Here is an 18,067-nt window from a genome sequence, read left to right on the forward strand (position 1 = left end):
CGTTCACTACCTTGTCGAATTCTGTTCCCATGGAGAGCATGACCACTTCCTATTTCCCACGTTTTATCAAATAAATGACCGCAAAACACCAGAGGGAGCCTGTGAGCGAGTCCTCAATGAATGGAGGTGACTGGAGGTGACTAAACGGCTACAAACTGACAGCAAAACAGTGACAAAACATTGACAGTTAAACTTTCTTTAATTTCGGAAAGTAGGATGATGTATTTCACTAAAAAGGAAAATAAATCTTACCTGTATGATTCCATATTTCTACAGCAAACATAGCATTACTGCTAATGCTGTGATGATGTTTAATGTGACTGCCTTTGCAATGCTAAACATGTGCATTATTATATTAAAGATATAAAGATTGATTAAATCAGTGTATACTCACCTGATACTTCCCAGGCTGCTTGTGGTGGCTGCTGTAAAGCGATTCGCACTCACTGACCTCCTCGTTACAAAGGAGACTCTTTTAGTCTCCTAACTGAAGCTGTAAAGCTGTTGTGTTCTGTGCTGAGGGAATGAGCGAGTCCTCATTTTTCGGTACGATAATGACCAAACATTCATAACCTATGATTTTACTCAAGTGCTCCATTTTAACCCATTCATTTTGGCCTCGCTCAGGAGCGCCCTCTAGTGTTTGACAAACTAGAAGACATTCTCAAGAGATATTTCTGTCCTAGCAGTGCTGAGTTTTAATTTTTTTAATTATTTTTATTTTATTGTATGCATATTTGTTTGTGTATAACAGTAATTGAGTTTTTCCCTGAGTACCAACATTGGAAAAGGTTAGCTGAGAGATATTGTATTCAGCTTTAATAGGAAATTTTCATTTTGAAGGGAAGTGTTTACAGAGAAGATACGCTTTAATAGTACAGTTAAAGTCAAAGAGGCTGGAAAGGGGCGATACAACAGATTTACAAGGTGGATGGTGTTTGTTATTATTATTATTATTCATTGTTGACTTGGCAGATGACATTCCTTTGTGTCCCCCTTAAATCAAGCCCTGACTATTACTATATAAATACGTTTAACTATTATTACACATGGTGCTTGAATACTGCCTATATTCATATCTGCATATATGTAATGTATAACGTATATATATATATATATATATATATATATATATATATATATATATATATTCACTATCACTGTAGCATGCAGCAATGTATATGTGTGTGCTGCAAAAAACCTTTTCGAATGTGTGTATATATATATATATATGTATATATATATACAGCTTTTTTTTATTTTGTACTGTTACAACGCCCAAAGTTGAATCTTCTGTTCCTGTGTCCAGGTTGTGTTGCACCCAACACCCAACAGCCCCAAACAATCTGAGATACACAAAATGACCGTGTCTAAGGGCTGCCCTGACAGTGACCTGAGGATCAAACTAGCAGTTCGCATGGACAAGCCTCAGAACATGAAGCACTGCGGGTGAGTAAAGAGTGGGTGGATGTGTGTGTGATTAAAATAAGGCCTTTTCACACCAAGTATGCAATTTTATCAGCCAAAAAAAAAAAAGTATGTGATTTTAACGTAGTGGAACCTTCACACCTAGTCCGACACATATTTTGCTTACTGCCTTTACTCTATAAACTGCGATAGAAACTCTTTCGCTCCCTGTCAGCTTCTGCTCTCTTTAATTTCCCTCCTCCACACGAGTGCTGGTTAGCGGTAAAGCTTTAGTGGCAGTTCTTTGTGATCATGAACAGACTATGATGCACCTAGACACACTTAACAATGGCTACATTCAGTTCTTGTACTGACTGTCTTTCCCCAGCCTATCATTTAAGCTCTGCATGTTGACGTTAGTGTGTTGCTTGTCTAATAGGCCTTTGTGTGCTCATTTGTTTGGTCTGCAGTTACAACAGTGGAGCTTTGATTGGTCAGCCAGATTTTAACGCATCTGTACAGCACAGAAAATGAAACTGGCTCTAATATAAAAGTGTCGCAATCGATGTCGTTTCGGATTCTGAAACTTCCACAACCTCGCTGTTCTGCAGAATATCAAATCAATAAATCAATTTATCAATCGATAAATTATTGACAAAAGTCACCAAACCACCTAAACTGTTGTTTTGCTCAGGTGTGCAGCATATTCGTAATATAATAATCATGGTGTAGTAAAATTTTATATAATCATGGCAGTGATAGTCAGAGTAATGAGAGTAGTGATGGTTAATAGTGGTAATATTAATAGTGGCAGATAGTTAAGAGTCCATTTAGGTGATAACATGGTCATTAGGCAGGTGGCAGTGGTAAGAGGGTGTGCCGCAGGTCTGGCATGGGTATAGAATAGAGCCTCTATTGACATTAGTTGTCTGTTGGCTCCATCTAGTGGTCAGATAATACCGCAGCAGGTCTGCAGCATATTTTTCAACAGAGTTTTTTAACCCTATATGATGGGATAGGATGATGCACAGTAATTGAAGGTATTGTATTTTGTGACATCACAAAAACAACTAATTCAAAAGGGTTTTTTCAGCTTGGTTTCCATAAATATGGATGCAGGGAGTGAAGGGTCTCATTTAGGGCCTAAACGGTCCTCATAACTTCAACGTTTATCATGAATGGGCGAAGCTAAACTGCTATAGGCTGATATAGGCTGTGAAGTGTCCCATTTAAAAAGTAGTTTCGCAGCTTAGTGTCCATATGTATGGAGTCAGGAAGTGCTGTAGGCTGAAAAGCATGATATATGTAAATACACGATACCTTATGACATCACAAAATCAAATAATGTTTTGCAGCCTAGTTTCCATAAATATGGAACTGGGGAGTTTGAGTACTCCCCACATACCACATCAAATTTGAAAATGTGAAGGCAGTTTGATTCCCCATCATATGGGCCCTTTAATATTCGAAAGTCAAAGGGGTGCATTTTTCAATGTGTCGCAACAAGCATGCTCCAGTTTGAACTGGACATCTATCTATCATCATAACGATTACTCTGATAGATGCTGATGTGGCCACTGTGGCAGCTCTGAAAGGCTAAGACAGTACAGACCCCCCTTCCCCCACAATCTCATTCAATCACTCTCACATTCGGCCCACAGGGCTGATCAGGGGTCGAGCCTGCAGCTCTCTTTGCAGTCTGATTGGCTATCGCTCCTCCATATGTTTCCGATGCAGCCCTCCGAGCTCCGCACGGCTTACAGAAACTTGCCTTGTCGTTATCCCCTCGCCATGCCGACCACTGCCTCACTCCATCTCCTGGCAACCCCGCGCCACGGCAACCGTTCCTGCCCCGGGAGCCTGTTTATTTAGAGCAACATGCCAGTGCCCCCCTTAACGACACCAGCGGGGACCACAACGTTGGCACAGTTATGGCAGGATGCAGGCAAAGAACGACGTGCTTGACTTTGGAGCCCAGATGTTCTTTTCCCTTTTCATTCGGGGAGGGAAAGACCGTCTGTGTGTCCATATGGCTGATGTATAGGCTTCTTACTTTTCATATAGATGGCAGATATCAGCAGTTCTGTAGTTAATTGTGTGATGCTGTCAGTGACAGTGTGTAATAAGGATTCATTCAACAAGGTGTTATAAGATAATAACAGTAGAGCACTGTAGAGCATTAGGAACAGTGTAGTGTTAAAGCAGAATGACACTGTATTAGTGGTGTTAGTATAATCAGGGCTCTGAAATGGAATAAAAGCAAGTCAGTGAACTCAGAATACAAGCAATCTTCAATACAATCCAAATCCAACATGTTCTTGAACTGGTAACAACAAAACTACTAAACTGCATTATAGCGCTTATTATAACATGTATAAACATTTATAGAGGACATTAATGTATGACTATCTTTAGCAGGTCTTTATCTTTATCAAATTCATCAGCAAACAGATTTACAAAACAATCTTTGCTGCCAAGTACAACTAATTATCATATATTAAAAACAATAGAGGTCCAAGTATTGACCCTTGAGGGATCCCACATTCGATGTTCTTCAAACTGGAATAGGAGCTCTTCCTCGCACAGTTTTCTGTGTGATGATTAGTACAATAGGATGTTGTAATTGACTGTACTGAATGCTTTACATAGGTTAATAAAGACCCCAGTGGTTATGTCGTTATCCTCAACTTTCAGATGTTTCTGAATGAATTGAACCAGGGCCATGAAAGTAGAATGCCTTTCCCAGAAACCATACCAATGCTACCTAGGTGAACTCTACCGTTCTGCTTACCTTTCGGCTTCTCGATGGAGCTATTCGATTGCGCCGTTAGTGAACTGTTTTGTGGGTTCAGCTGGAGCCACAGTGAGCAGTGTAGCATAGTAGCTTAGCAGCAGCATAGCTTACTAGCACACATCTGCAACGAGTTCTGTGCAATGCACTGGCTTGGATGATTAAGAATAATATTTCACATCAATTTAAACCTTAAAAAATAGAAAGAAATTTAAACGGCTGCTTTGGTGCACTTATCAAGGCACGAAAAAACCTTGTATCTCCTAAATGTGCAGGAGAAGGCAAAACCTTTCAATGAAAGGATACATGTACATGTATGTATGTGGTCAGCTCATCATGACAATTTTGACACGATTTAAAAAACAATTATTCACATTAAAACAGTAAAAATGGAGATACAATATTTTTGCGTGACAGGGATGATATGCTACTTCATAGCATCCATTTAGAACGTCATATACCCATGGGCTACATGTGTGAGGTATAGTTCCTAGAGCATGGACAACTGATTTGACTGCTAAGTGCAAAGCACCAAGTACTCAAAGTACTCACATGGCATTGAGCCAATAACCTTACAGCACCTCCATCATCCGGAAGCTGGAGCTGCATTAAAGGTTTTCTTCTAAAAATCGTTTCTTGAAAGTCCCTCAAAGCACCTTAAGAGGTTTCTCAGGGATCCAATAGCAATGAGTATACTCCCATTAGCTTGACCTTCTTTTCACCAGCAGAGGGCAGCAAACACCCATTTGCAAAACCCACAGGCTTACTGTCTATCTGTCAGCATCTTTTGTTGTATAGTTCACCCTCAGTCTACTGCAATTAGCAATTATGTTTGTTAACAAATATGACATATCAAAAGTTACAATACATATATATATATATATATATATATATATATATATATATATATATATATATATATATATATATATATATAAATCAAGCTATTCTCTTCCGTCCTATAGAAATCATCATAAAGTCTTCTACCTATCGTAACATCTGCTTCATGTCTTTGTGCAGATACCTTTGGGCCATTGGGAAAAATGTGTGGAAGAGGTGGAAGAAACGATTCTTTGTCTTGGTGCAGGTATGTGCATGTTTTCTTCCCACTCTTACATCTGTATGCTTTTGGATGGACTAAGGTGATGACTTGATTTGATCAGGTGCACTGCTTTTACCCCCCCCCCCCCCCCCCCAATGCTGTCCAATTCCCAAAGCACTGCATATTGATTTATGGATAATTAACTATATCAATTGATCGCACCTTTGACTGAATTTGTAGATGTGGTGAGAGCTATGTGCTTAGAGCGTGTTTAAAGTTGGCAGGCTTTGTAAGTTGGCAGTCTCTGTAAGTGCTCTCTCACCCTGTAAAACAAATGACAACACTGCCTTCAAACCCTGAAGTACAGTAAATAAACCAGGGGTCTCCAGCCCTTTTCCTGGGTTTTAGTTTTCAACTCCAAGCCAAGTCTAAGACATCCCATTCAGCCAATCAAGGACTTCTGAAGGCAGCCATTAGAGTTTAAGCGATTAGGGTTGGATCTAACATCTGCGGGAAGAAGGGTTGGCGGTCACTATCATTATCATCTGCTGGCAATTCATTCACTGCTTTTATTTTATAAAGCTAAGCTTTGAAATAAGCTAGTCTGCCATTTAGTTTACCAGATTTTGTGGAGTACCACAGGGTTCTATTTTAGGGTCTATGAAAGTGATGTAAATTAAATTAGCAATATATTGTGGGCCTGCACACCTGGGCATAAAGGGGTAGTTCAGCCAAAAAATCTAATTAGCATGATCATTCCCTGATCCCAGACGCATTCAAACTGCCAACACTGCCAAAACTGCCATCACATCACAAACTGAACCACTGCCTGCTACCAGTCTTTCCATGCAAACTATTCACTAAAAATCAATACTGTGTTTTTGAGAATCGATACAGTATTTAAAAACACAACATCGTCATACTTCAGTAAATCGATTTTTACTTACAGCCACTTATTGTGCACATGCATTTGTTGACAAGCTGAGAGACACAGAAGCAGCATCTGAAGCTAAAGAAGCATGTGGGCTGAGGCGGTAGAGTGATATTATAGGGTTTTATATGAATATGACTCGGGTTATGCAGCATTCCACAGTTCTGGCGAGACGTCTACATTTACATTTACATTTAAGGCATTTAGCAGATGCTCTTATCCAGAGCAACTTACAAAAGTGCTTTGCTATTTACTCAAGAAAAACACAAGTCAGTAAGCGAATAGCAGTAATACTCTAATGCCATTTGCCCAAGTATTCTCAGAAGAGGAGGGTCTTTAGTCTGCGTTTGAAGACGGTGAGCGACTCTGCCGTCTGGACACCCAGGTCTAGCGAAGCTCCACCAAAGTTACATAGCTCAGTAGCAGTAGCAGAGTTCCGGCCTGGAGTGGCAATGACAGAGACGCCATTCTCCCTATTACAGTCAATTGATCATTAGGGTGAAATTGCTACATGTTGCTGTTAATAAAATAAATATGGATATGAATTAATGGCTTTGTACTAATTTGACGTTTATTTCCAAGCACATTCAGCAGAGGAGTCCAGATCCGCAGGCTAAAGCAGGCACCGCACCTCAGACACTTGGCTATAGCTAGTTTATTTCTGTCCCTGTGTTGTTTGTTGTTTTTTTTATTCCCTCCGTGCTGTACACTGGGCTGCTGTGCGGAAGGCTGCTGCAGCATGTCCGAGAGCTAGAAGTTGACAGGCTGGTTTTGATGGAGCAAAGCGTACGCACTCCCTGGCCTAACACTCGCAGCCAACACAGCCTGCCACATGCTCCGGGCCACATGTTCAGCAAATGACAAACTACAGTCAATAGACTGCCCCTGTTTATCTGTGTGTGTGTCTGTGTGTTCGTGTGTCAATGTGCATGCGAGCAAAAACATTCAGAGATGCCCTGTTTGTGTTTCTGAGCATCAGTATGAGTGTGTGTGTGTGTGTGTGTGTGTGTGTGTGTGTACATAAGCGAATGTGCCAGAATGCGCTTTTTGCAGACACTCTATTTTTTCCTTTATTTTCTGTGCTTTGTTTTTGTTTTGTTTTTTTGCTGGTTTTGTTTAGTTTCACACGTCTGTATTTGTTTGCTTTCTTCCTTCTTTTTTTGCCGTCTTCTGGATTTGTCATGACGAGTCTCTTGAAGCGTTCTGGCAAATGTGTGATACTCCATCTGTCGCTGCTGCTCTCCTCCACTCTTTTGTGGCATCTAACTACGTACACTCACAGGATTCCACTTAAGGCTTGCTGGTTCTTCACTGTAGTGTTTTTTTCTTTGTATTTCTGACATAATCTGCTCTGTCTGTCTGAGGAACCCTTTCTTCTCCCATTTCTTCAAATACTTTACTATGCTTTTTATCTGGTGGAGAATAGTAAACATCTACATAACCAGCCACAGCGTATAGTAACCATCATACGTGTATACATATGGTTAATGAAGATGAGAAGGTGAGAAAAATGGGAATAAAGCCAAAGCATGCCATTTCACCCCCCCTGTTGTGATGTCAGCACCCATGAGCACTCAGACCAATAAGCCTATATTTGGGCCTATACTTTAATTCCTTACCTTCAAACAACATAGCAATATATTTCCGTTTCATAGCAGTTACTGGATAATCAAAACTCAAAAACGGGGGTCTTAAAAAGGGGGTTCTTCAAAGGTTCTTGCATGTAAGAATGCTTGAATGTTTTGCCTGGTTAATTTGTTCTTTAAATACAAGAAATACATGTATGAATGTATTTAAAAAATGTCTTTATAGAACCTATATAACACCAAAAAAGGTTATACATCCTACCAACTAAAAACTGTGATTAACATAAGGCAGGCTGAGTGGTGCAAAATATACAGTACCTATTATTATTATTATTTATTAATTATTAAGTATTAACATATTTCTACTTAACATTAACAACATCTTATTAATATTTTTATTAAATGAAATTTCAAAAGAAGACAAATAGTTTCCATACTTCTGATGGAAATTGTAAATGTGAAAGGATAGTTTCCTTCACCGATCAGCCACAACATTAAAACCACTGTCAGGTGAAGTGACTTAACCTTAAGGATCTTGTTACAGTAGAACCTGCCATGAGATGTTTATAGCAAGTGAACAGTCAGTTCTTGAAGTTGATGGGTGCAAGCTTGGAAGCATGAAAACATCAGGCAGGTCTTGTTGGTTATTTCTGGTATGCAGTGGTCAGTACATACCAAAAGGCCTCCAAGAAAAGAATAACCGGTGTACCAGCAGCAGGGTCATGGGCACCCAAAGCTCATTATGTGATCCATGGAGGTCCCACCTCACCATTGATCTGCTGCTAACGTCTTGATGTCACCTACACACAGGACACCTTCAGAGGTCCTTAGGGTCCAGAGCTGTTCTGACGACATGCAGGGGGCCTACACAATATAAGGCGGATGGTTTTAATGTTATGGCTGATTTATATGTGTGTTGGGGTAAAAGTGCTGGATTGGATATCGGAAAGGACAATGAGGAAGAATCCTTGAACAAATCGAGCCTGAAACAGCACACACTCACACTGTGGGACGTGATGGTGTTGGCTGTGTCTCATCCTGTGGGGTAGAGTAGAGTAGCAGAGCGTTGATAGCCTACTTTTGGATGCTCATCTTAAGTTCAGTAACAGATTGCTTTGGTTGAAGCTCAGTAGTTTTTGAAAAAAGACTCTTAGGGATGCATAATATAATAACAGATTAATATTGGCATATAATTAATTCAAAACGATCAAGGTTAAGATTTGACTGATATTTCAAACCAGTTATTGATTGTGTTTATTGAACTGCCAAAGTGCCACGGTTAATTAAAACAAATCCTTAACCCATCTGTTCGTAACTCCCCAAGCACTAGCAATGCTCCCGACACTAGGAGGGCAAGGACTCTGTTACATGCACAGCTAGCCACCGCCTCTTTTCGAACATCCAGTGGTGGGGCCTCGCTAGGCAGCCGACACGCTCAGTGGAAAGTGCCAGGTCCCCAGCTTTGCTGTACCTAACAGTCACCTATGCTGGCCAACACTGCTTTAAGAGTGGTGAAGAGGGAAAGACGCCATCTATTGTCTATCTAACGGCCAACTGTGCTCTCTCAGGCTTTGGCTGCTGATAGCAAAATGGCATCACATAAAAGTGTGGTCATTTCATTTCAACACTTTATCAGTGTTTATTGGCATCAGTATCAACATGTACATAAAATGACAATTTCCATGTTGTTGCATTCCTGAAAAAAAAATCTAGTAGGACTGAATGTGTTACTGTCATGGCTTTTATTTAGTGGCTGTGAAACAGACTCGTCTGTATTTGGGAGCCTCGTTTGACTGGCTTTGGCTGTGAATCCATTCCACACGTGTAGCGCTACGCTCACTCTAGGCTGTTGCTTTCAGGGCAGGGCTGGTCGTTCACTGTTAAATTATTCATAAGTGGTTAATTACAGGGTTGGGTAGATCGGTTACAGCTCCTGCTTGACGGACGCTGGCACGGCCACTGCGGTGCGTCATCCAGAGACGGGCATTCAAGAGGCGACAGGAGCCATTTTACGCCGAATGTAGAACTGTGAACAGTACTGGAAAGAGCCTGTGGATGACCTTAACTGCCTGGGCACTGGGTGTTGTGGGGCCAAGCATTCAGTCCATTAAGCTATGGTTGTAATGATGTTCTTTTCTCCTGTCTACTTTTTTACCTTCATCTTAACTTCTTAATGTCGCAAGTTCTTCTTAACCTCCTCCTCCTCCTCCTCCTTCTTCTTCTTCTTCTGTTTTCATCATCTTCTCCTCCAGTACCCCTTTTTTGTTTGTCTCTTCATCTTCTAATCCCCCTTCTTCACTGCACACTCATACTTGTGGCTGTCTCCCTGTTGTACTCCAGCGTGGCTCTAGCTCCCAGCAGTGCTCTGGCTGAAGCGAAAGCATAAGCCAAATATTTGTGATGCAAAGTGAAGTCTAATTATTCCAGGGTCTACAGGCGACGCTGCAAAACAGCTGGCCGTCTCCTTCCCCGACCCCCTACACTCTCTCTCCACCCCTCCCACCCCCTTCCTCTGACTCTGAATCTTCCTCTTCATCTCCTCCTCTGGTGTTTTGGCTCGCTCGCTCAGTCTCGAGCCTCTAAAATATGGTAATGTCCACAAATTGCCAGGAGGCGTCTGGTATTCTCTGCTGCATTCCCACAGCCCGGTAACGCCAGCCAATAATAATACCTCATCGATTGGCGCTACGTCTCACCCACTTGGTGTTTCACAATCCACCCCCCCCAAACCGAACCACCACCCGCCCCCCTCTCTGTTTTCTCTCCCACACACAATGCAATTTATAGAACGTCAACAATAACAAGGTTATTTAAAAGAGCAAAGGCATGCCGGGCTAATCAGGGAGCAAAAAGTCATTTAAAATCCTTTAACAGTCGCTTTGACAGCAGGTCAGCTGACCCGCCGGCTAACGCGGGGGAGCCTCCGTCGCACCAGACAGGCTCTCCCGCCTCAAACTTTGACAGGAAAGGGGGGGGGAGCTTGACGGGAGCGTGTGTGAGTGAGGGTGAGAGTGTGTGTGCAGGAGAAAGAGGGGGTGTGCGCCCCAGCAGTGTCCCGAAGGCGCCTGGCTTGCCGGAGAGCCGGCTTGCGAGCCGCAAGGCAGCCCGAGACCCCCCCACCCACCCTCCGTCCCCTCCCTCCTCTCCAATCACATGCATGACATTGAATTGATGGTGTCACTCTGAGTGGTGGCCTGGGTTTGGAGTGAGAGAAAGCTGCCACTTGCAGCGGAGGTGACGGGGGGCACCAGATTGGCCGGTTTGAAGCGGATGGCCCTGATATGACAGAGGAAGGGTTGACAGGAGTGTGTTTATGGATGTGGTGGTAAGAGAGAGAGAGTGTGTGTGTGTGTGTGTGTGTGACTGTGTGTGTATATGTGTGTGTGACTGGCACCTAGCAGCCTGGCTCGCATTCACTGTGACAGAGTGTCATCCCCGGATTCGTCCGTCACTCACGTTTGATTGGCAGTGCCCAAGCCCGCCCCACCAGTGGCCACGGCAACCTGCCCTCGAAACCGTCAGAAACACACATCACTTGAACCCTTGCCTCTTTCCGGGCCTGGGGTGTGTAAATAAAACACACACACACACATACATGAATACACGCACATAGAAGCGCACACACCTTATAGCTGGTAAAAGCAGGTAGCAATGCATGTGTGTGTGTGTGTGTGTGTGTGTGTGTGTGTGCATGTGGTAATGTGCTATTGTTGCTGTCCTCAGGTGAGTCAGTACACCTTTGCCATGTGCAGCTACAGAGAGAAGAAGGCGGAGCCTGTGGAGCTGCTCCAGTTGGATGGATACACTGTGGATTACACAGACCCTCAGCCAGGTACCTCCAGCCAATCACAATGCTCCTTGTATTGAGGACTATCTGTGCAAAAGTTTAACACACCTCTGTGTGTCAGAATGGAAAAAGCTGCTTATCTGGGCAGTAAGGGTTTATTTACTCAGTAAAACACTGATATTAGAATAAATACTAATGACATAATTTTCTATGTAATTAATATCACACAAATATAAATATAATATATAATATAAAACAAAAAATTGTGTTTTTTTTATCACTATGTTAATTTTAGAACATCCAACCTCCAAAGCTCTCCTCATGGGAGTCTAGTATTATTTATAGCTCTCATCCAGCACCTGGTTTGATAAATCAGTGTTTAATGGTGTTTAATGGATGACCAACACAACCAGATGAGCTTCTGTCTCTGACATTACATCTACAAGGTGGACAGACTAGGTAGGAGTGTCTAATAGTGTGGACAGTGAGTGGACACTCCAGCAGTTGTGTCTACTACTACTAACACACCACCACCATGTCAGCATCACTGCAGTCTCTGAGAATGACCCACCACCCCAATGATGTCTACCTGCTCTGTGGTGGCGCTGTGGGGTCCTGAGCATTGAAGAACTGGGTGAAAGGAGGCTGCAGAGAAACAGATGGACTAGAGTCTGGAACTATAGAACTACACAGTGCTCCTTTATGGGAAATGGAGCAGATATAATGGGCCGTGTTAAAATATGGCACTATGGCACCTGAAACAGTCTGAGTGTAGCAGACCTGGGTATAGAACCCACAACCATGTGGTCAATAGCCCAGCGCTCTAAGCACTAAGCCCCCTGCTCCTGTAGCAGAGACTCAAATGTCCTCTGTTAGCTCTCTCCATTACTGCTCAAGAGGCTCACTGTGACTCCATTTATTAGCGTTTAACAAACACACATAATGGATCAGTTAAGGCCAATTATCTCATAATTAAACCCAGTGACTCTTCAAACATGACACTAGCCACTATCCTCCTTGATCATGAGTACACCCAATCTATCATAATAGAAAATGAATATGTGAAAACATCAAGGATCAAAAGGAAGCCTGCATATAATTTTTTAATGTTCTGCCGTGACAACACTGTTAGCAACCATGCTTAGTAATAAACCAGAATGTGATAACACTGATCAGCCATAACATTAGCACCACTGACAGAAGTGGAAAAAACATTGACCATCTTCATCTCCAGTGGCATCTGTGAAGGGGTGGTGAATATATTAGGTGATGAAGGTGATGTGTTAAAAACAGGAAAACTGGGAAAGCTTATCTGAGGATCTGAGACAAGCGTGGCAACTGGGCCAGAACATCTCCAAAACACCAGGCAAGGTTTTTCTGGTATGCAGTACCTACTAAACGTGCTCCGAGAAAGGTTCTTTGGCATCTCATCGGCTCACTGATGCATCGCCACTTCAGAACCTGGTTCAGAACAGGATATAAAGGACACCTTCAGAGGTCTTGTGGAGGTCGGGTTGCTCTCCATAGCACTAGCAATGCTCCCGACACTAGAAGGGTAAGGACTAGTGTCTCATCAGGTACATGCAAAGCCAGCCTGCACCTCTTTTTCCAAGTACCGCCCAGGAAAGTGTTGTGTTCCCAGCGCCACCCCACCAACTAAAAAACGCCTGTGCCGGCCAACATTGTTTTAAGATCGGTAAGGAGAGAGAGCGCCATGTAACCACCTGGAGAGAGCAAGGCCAATTGTGCTCTCTCTCAGACTCCAGCCTGGGATTAAAGATGGCTAGGGATTTGAACTCACAACCCTTAAGGCCAAAGTGAAAGTGAGTCACTCTGACCTCCCCGCCAAAAAAAAAAAAAGGGGGATGAATTGAATGTAGACTAGACTTTTAAACAACTGCTGTAAATACAAATCACACTGTTTGAGCGCCCCCTTATGGTCAACTATACAAAAGCGTTTTTTCTCGCACATCCCTTTTTTTAGCTGAGCCTTGCTGTGGTAAATGACCTAACAGTTTAATATTTCAGGTTATTATACCTGTGTTAATGCAGTGTGGGAGTGATGGACACATCTGAATCAGGACACTTTCTAACATGTCTTTATTCATGTAGGTTTGGATGGTGGGAGGACGTTCTTTAATGCAGTAAAGGAAGGAGACACTGTGATCTTTGCCAGCGATGATGAACAGGACCGGATCCTGTGGGTGCAGGCCATGTACAGGGCCACGGGTCAGTCCCACAAACCGGTCCCCCCAACCCAGGTGCAGAAACTCAATGCTAAAGGAGGCACGGCGCCACAGCTTGACGCTCCAATCTCCCAGTTCTGTGAGTATGGCTTTTACACAACTACACCCTCCCCCTCTTCCAAACACACACACTAATACTGTCTCTGTCTGCACAGTGTTCACACAGCGCAAAGGCCAGCTAGTGTTTTTACGTGAGAAAGGAAAGATTGAAAGTACGGATGTTGTCTTATGACAGTGACGCTACGCTACAACCACATTCATTTTCGCCTTGTCTACTTTCCCCCCGTTTCTCTGGATTCAGTCATTCAGAGCACACTTGAACTTTCAGTAGTTGATCTGAGCTCTCGCTCAGAGCAATCACAAGTTGCTTAAATGTGAGGATACATTGAAGACTAGCGAGCACGCTGAATGCCGACTCCATGTTAATATGGTAAAGGAGTGAACGTTCTCTCTTTCTCTCGCTTTGTTTTCATTTCAGTTTGTTTATCCTTTCACCTTTCACCTTCCCCGGCTGCTAACTAACACCCCATATTCTGTATTAGTACCTGGTGATCCTCCCTTCTTCCTATTCTTATTTCCTTTCTTCCTATCTTTCTTCCTTTCTATCTTCATCCATTCCTCCTTTCCTATGTTCCTTTCTTCTTACTATCATTATTTCCTTCCTACATTTTCTACCTGTCTTTCTTCCTGCTTGTCTTCCTTCCTTCCTTTCTGTCCTCCATCCTTCTCCCTTCTTACCATCCTTGTGTCCTTCCTTCTTTCCTACTTTCTGTATTTCCTTCTCTCCTTCCTTTCTATCGTCCATCATTCCTATCCTCTTCCCTTCTTACCATCTTTATTCCTTTCCTTCTTTCCTAATTCCTTTATTTCTATTCATATCTTTCTTCTTTTCTTGCTGCCCTTACTTCCTTCCTATCTTCATCCCCTCCTCCCTTCCTATCTTCCTCCATTCTTAGTATCATTATTTTTTTATCGACTTCCTCTACCTGTCTTTCTTCCTGCTTGTCTTCCTTCCTTCCTATCTCCCTTCCTCTTTCCTCTCCCTTTTTCCTTCCTACCTTTCTGTCCTCCATCCTCCTTACTACGCTTGTTCCTTTTCTACCATGTGTCCTTCCTTCTTTCCTACTTCCTGTATTTCTTTCTCTCCTTCCTTCCATCCTTCCTTCCTATCCTCTTCCCTTCTTACCATCCTTAGTTATTTCATACCTTGGGTCCTTCCTTCTTGTATTTCTTCCTTCCTATGTTGTTTCCTTCCTTCCTTCCTTCCTATCTTTATCCCCTCCTCCTTTCCTTCCTTCCTTCCTTCCTATCTTTATCCCCTCCTCCTTTCCTATCTTCCTTCCTTCTTAGTATCATTATTTCTTTCCTACCTTCTCTACCTGTCTTTCTTCCTGCTTATATTCCTTCTTTCCTATCTCCCTTCCTTCTTACAGTTCGTTTTCCTTCCTACCTTGTTTCCTTCATTCCTTTCTGTCCTCCATCCTTCTCCCTTCTTACTATCCTTGTTCCTTTTCTACCTTGTGTCCTTTCTTCTTTCCTACTTCCTGTATTTCATTCTCTCCTTCTGTCCTATCTTGTTTCCTTCTTTCCTTCCTTCCTATCTTCCTCCATTCTTAGTATCATTATTTTTTTTCCTACTTTCTCTACCTGTCTTTCTTCCTGCTTGTCTTCCTTCCTTCCTATCTCCCTTCCTCCTTACAGTCCTTTCTTCCTTCCTACCTTTCCGTCCTCCATCCTCCTTACTACCCTTGTTCTTTTTCTACCAGGTGTCCTTCCTTCTTTCCTACTTCCTTTATTTCTTTCCCTCCTTCCTTCCTCCTTTTCTATCTTCCATCCTTCCTATCATCTTCCCTTCGTACCATCCTTAGTTATTTCATACATTGGGTCCTTCCTTCTTGTATTTCTTCCTTCCTGTTGTTTCCTTCCTTCCTTCCTTTCTTCATCCCCTCCTCCTTTCCTATCTTCCTTCCTTCCTATCTTCATCCCCTCCTCCTTTCCTATCTTCCTTCCTTCCTATCTTTATCCCCTCCTCCTTTCCTATCTCCCTTCCTTCTTAGTATCATTATTTCTTTCCTACCTTCTCCACCTGTCTGTCTTCCTGCTTATCTTCCTTCTTTCCTATCTCCCTTCCTTCTTACAGTCCGTTTTCCCTCCTACCATGTTTCCTTCATTCCTTTCTGTCCTCCATCCTTCTCCCTTCTTACTATCCTTGTTCCTTTTCTACCTTGTGCATTTCTTCTTTCCTATCTTTCTTCCTTCTTGCTATCCTTACTTCCACCACCTCCATCTCCCTGCCTTTCTTACCATCTTCCTTACTTCCTCCATCTTCCTATTCATTTATCTTCCTTCCTGTCTTCCTCCCACCTGTCTTCATTCCTTCCTAACGTAATTTCTTCCTTCCCTCGCATCTTCCCTCCCTTCCCTGCCTTTTATTGGTTTCAGATGTGTCCTGCTTAGAATATACTGTATGTATGATGTAATCACATGTATGTAGTCTCTCTATGTCTCTCGTTCTCTCTCTCTCTCTCTCTCCCTCCCATGCTTTGCTTACTGTACTGTGCTCTGGCCCAATGTTCAGGGTCTCTATGTAGTCCAGTGTGAGTGTGTCTGCTTTCCTCCCCCTGCCTCCGTTCATGTCTTTATGGCCGCTCTGGTTTGTCCCTTTTCCGCCCTGCTCTCTTGCAGCTGGACTGAGGGGTAAGTGCTTCCCTCGAGCAGCCCGCGGCTCAGATAAACCCACCGCGGCTTATCTGACTCCAGCACTTCTAGCCTGCTAGTCGCTTCTCTCCTCCTCCACTCTTCCTTCTCTTTCGTCACTCTCTCCTGTCTGTCTGCCTCTCTCCTCCACCATGGCGCTCTGCTCTAGCACTGCTCTGTCTTTTATTTGTTTAGGAATATCGAATTTAACCCTTAAGTCCTACGATTAGGCTGCATGTGAATCAGTTCTCTTCACAGAATTGATTTGTGGTCTGTTTAGATTTTGCATACTTGCCTCTCTCCAGATTTCGAGCTATGGGAATCCATATTATCACTGAAATGGGTCCATATGTTTATAGGTTTTTTTTAAGTGCTCTTCGTTTGGCTGATCTTTACATGAGGAATAAAAACAGCTGCTGCATTGCTCAACAATTAGACGCTGGTAAGCGAACGGAGAGGAAGTGATGTTGAAGGGAAACGGCTTTGATTTAATTACGCCGCTTTTCTCCGAGCATTGCAGTTGTTGATTTATTGCTCTAAATGAATTCATTGAAACTACTGGTTTGGCAGAACTGCTGGTGTTCTTTGCCGCCTCTCAGCAGCTGGTAATTACCGCGTTAAGAGCGACGCCCCATGAATTAAACAGTGTGTTTACAACCTGATTATTTCTGGAAGCTATCAGTGGAATGTTACCAAATAACTACTTGCTAGTTCACACTTATCTTCCCTCCTCTGTGGCAATATAAGGCTAGCAATATTCCTTTCCAGGCAAGACGAAGATCTTAAAATACAACTCAAATTAAGCCACGTTTTAACAGTTTTAAACACAGAGATTAAGATGTAATTTCACAACACTGTCTGTTATACACTTAGTTGTCTAGAAGCTTGGAGAGCCATCTGTTCCTGAATCTAGTTCAATTTAATGTTTGTTTTTTTTTTGGTTTAGTGTTTTTTTGACCCATCATAAATCCTTCAGTTGATATGATCCCATTAAAAAGTGCATTTAAAAAAGGTGCATCCTACCCTTGATTCAATGGGATTACTACTAGAAACGAGAGGTGGCAAATATGTAACTGGAGTATGAAAACCATACAGTGGCATACAGTACTCCGGTAGATATTCCATAATACTCTGAAAAATACGTCCCGCACTGGAATACTGGACAGCAGACACCTGCACCATGCACCCCCATCCAAACACATGATGGAGACTGGCCCCCCTTCTGCCTTGTTTCTGTAGAAGGTTGTAGTTGCTGTAGACTTACGGTCTTTTTGTCCTGTTCACTAACAGTTCGGTAGTTCCGATTTATTTTACCCCACCACCCAAAGAATGCCATAGTTCCCGATTGTGTGTTTTTAACCCGTAACTCGCTGCTCTGTATTAGCACAGCCACAGCTGTGAGCTAGCGATGCTCATCAAAACAAAACTAAACCTCACTGATATGTTAGAAATTGCTGTCAACTTGCATTTCAACCACATTAAAGAAGATTTTTTTTTTCGAAATTCCTTCATTTGGACAGTTTTTGCCATTTGGGTATTGACCACAAAAAGTACTCTGAGGAGGTAGACGGATCATTGTT

General features: G+C 42.6%; 1 protein-coding gene across 6 annotated transcripts in view; it reads left to right on the plus strand.

The window, feature by feature from the left end:
• Positions 1-18,067, plus strand: part of cadpsa (Ca2+-dependent activator protein for secretion a) — a 146,264-nt gene that overhangs the window by 69,904 nt on the left and 58,293 nt on the right. For all 6 annotated transcript variants that reach the window (XM_072666486.1, XM_072666484.1, XM_072666481.1 and 3 more), the window contains exons 8-11: positions 1,310-1,449; positions 5,219-5,285; positions 11,481-11,589; positions 13,657-13,869. In XM_072666486.1, coding sequence (XP_072522587.1) covers positions 1,310-1,449; positions 5,219-5,285; positions 11,481-11,589; positions 13,657-13,869 — 529 coding nt within the window. The remainder of the gene's footprint in view (positions 1-1,309; positions 1,450-5,218; positions 5,286-11,480; positions 11,590-13,656; positions 13,870-18,067) is intronic.

This window comes from Salminus brasiliensis, chromosome 21 (genome assembly GCF_030463535.1).
Source record: "Salminus brasiliensis chromosome 21, fSalBra1.hap2, whole genome shotgun sequence".
Classification (NCBI taxonomy): domain Eukaryota; kingdom Metazoa; phylum Chordata; class Actinopteri; order Characiformes; family Bryconidae; genus Salminus; species Salminus brasiliensis.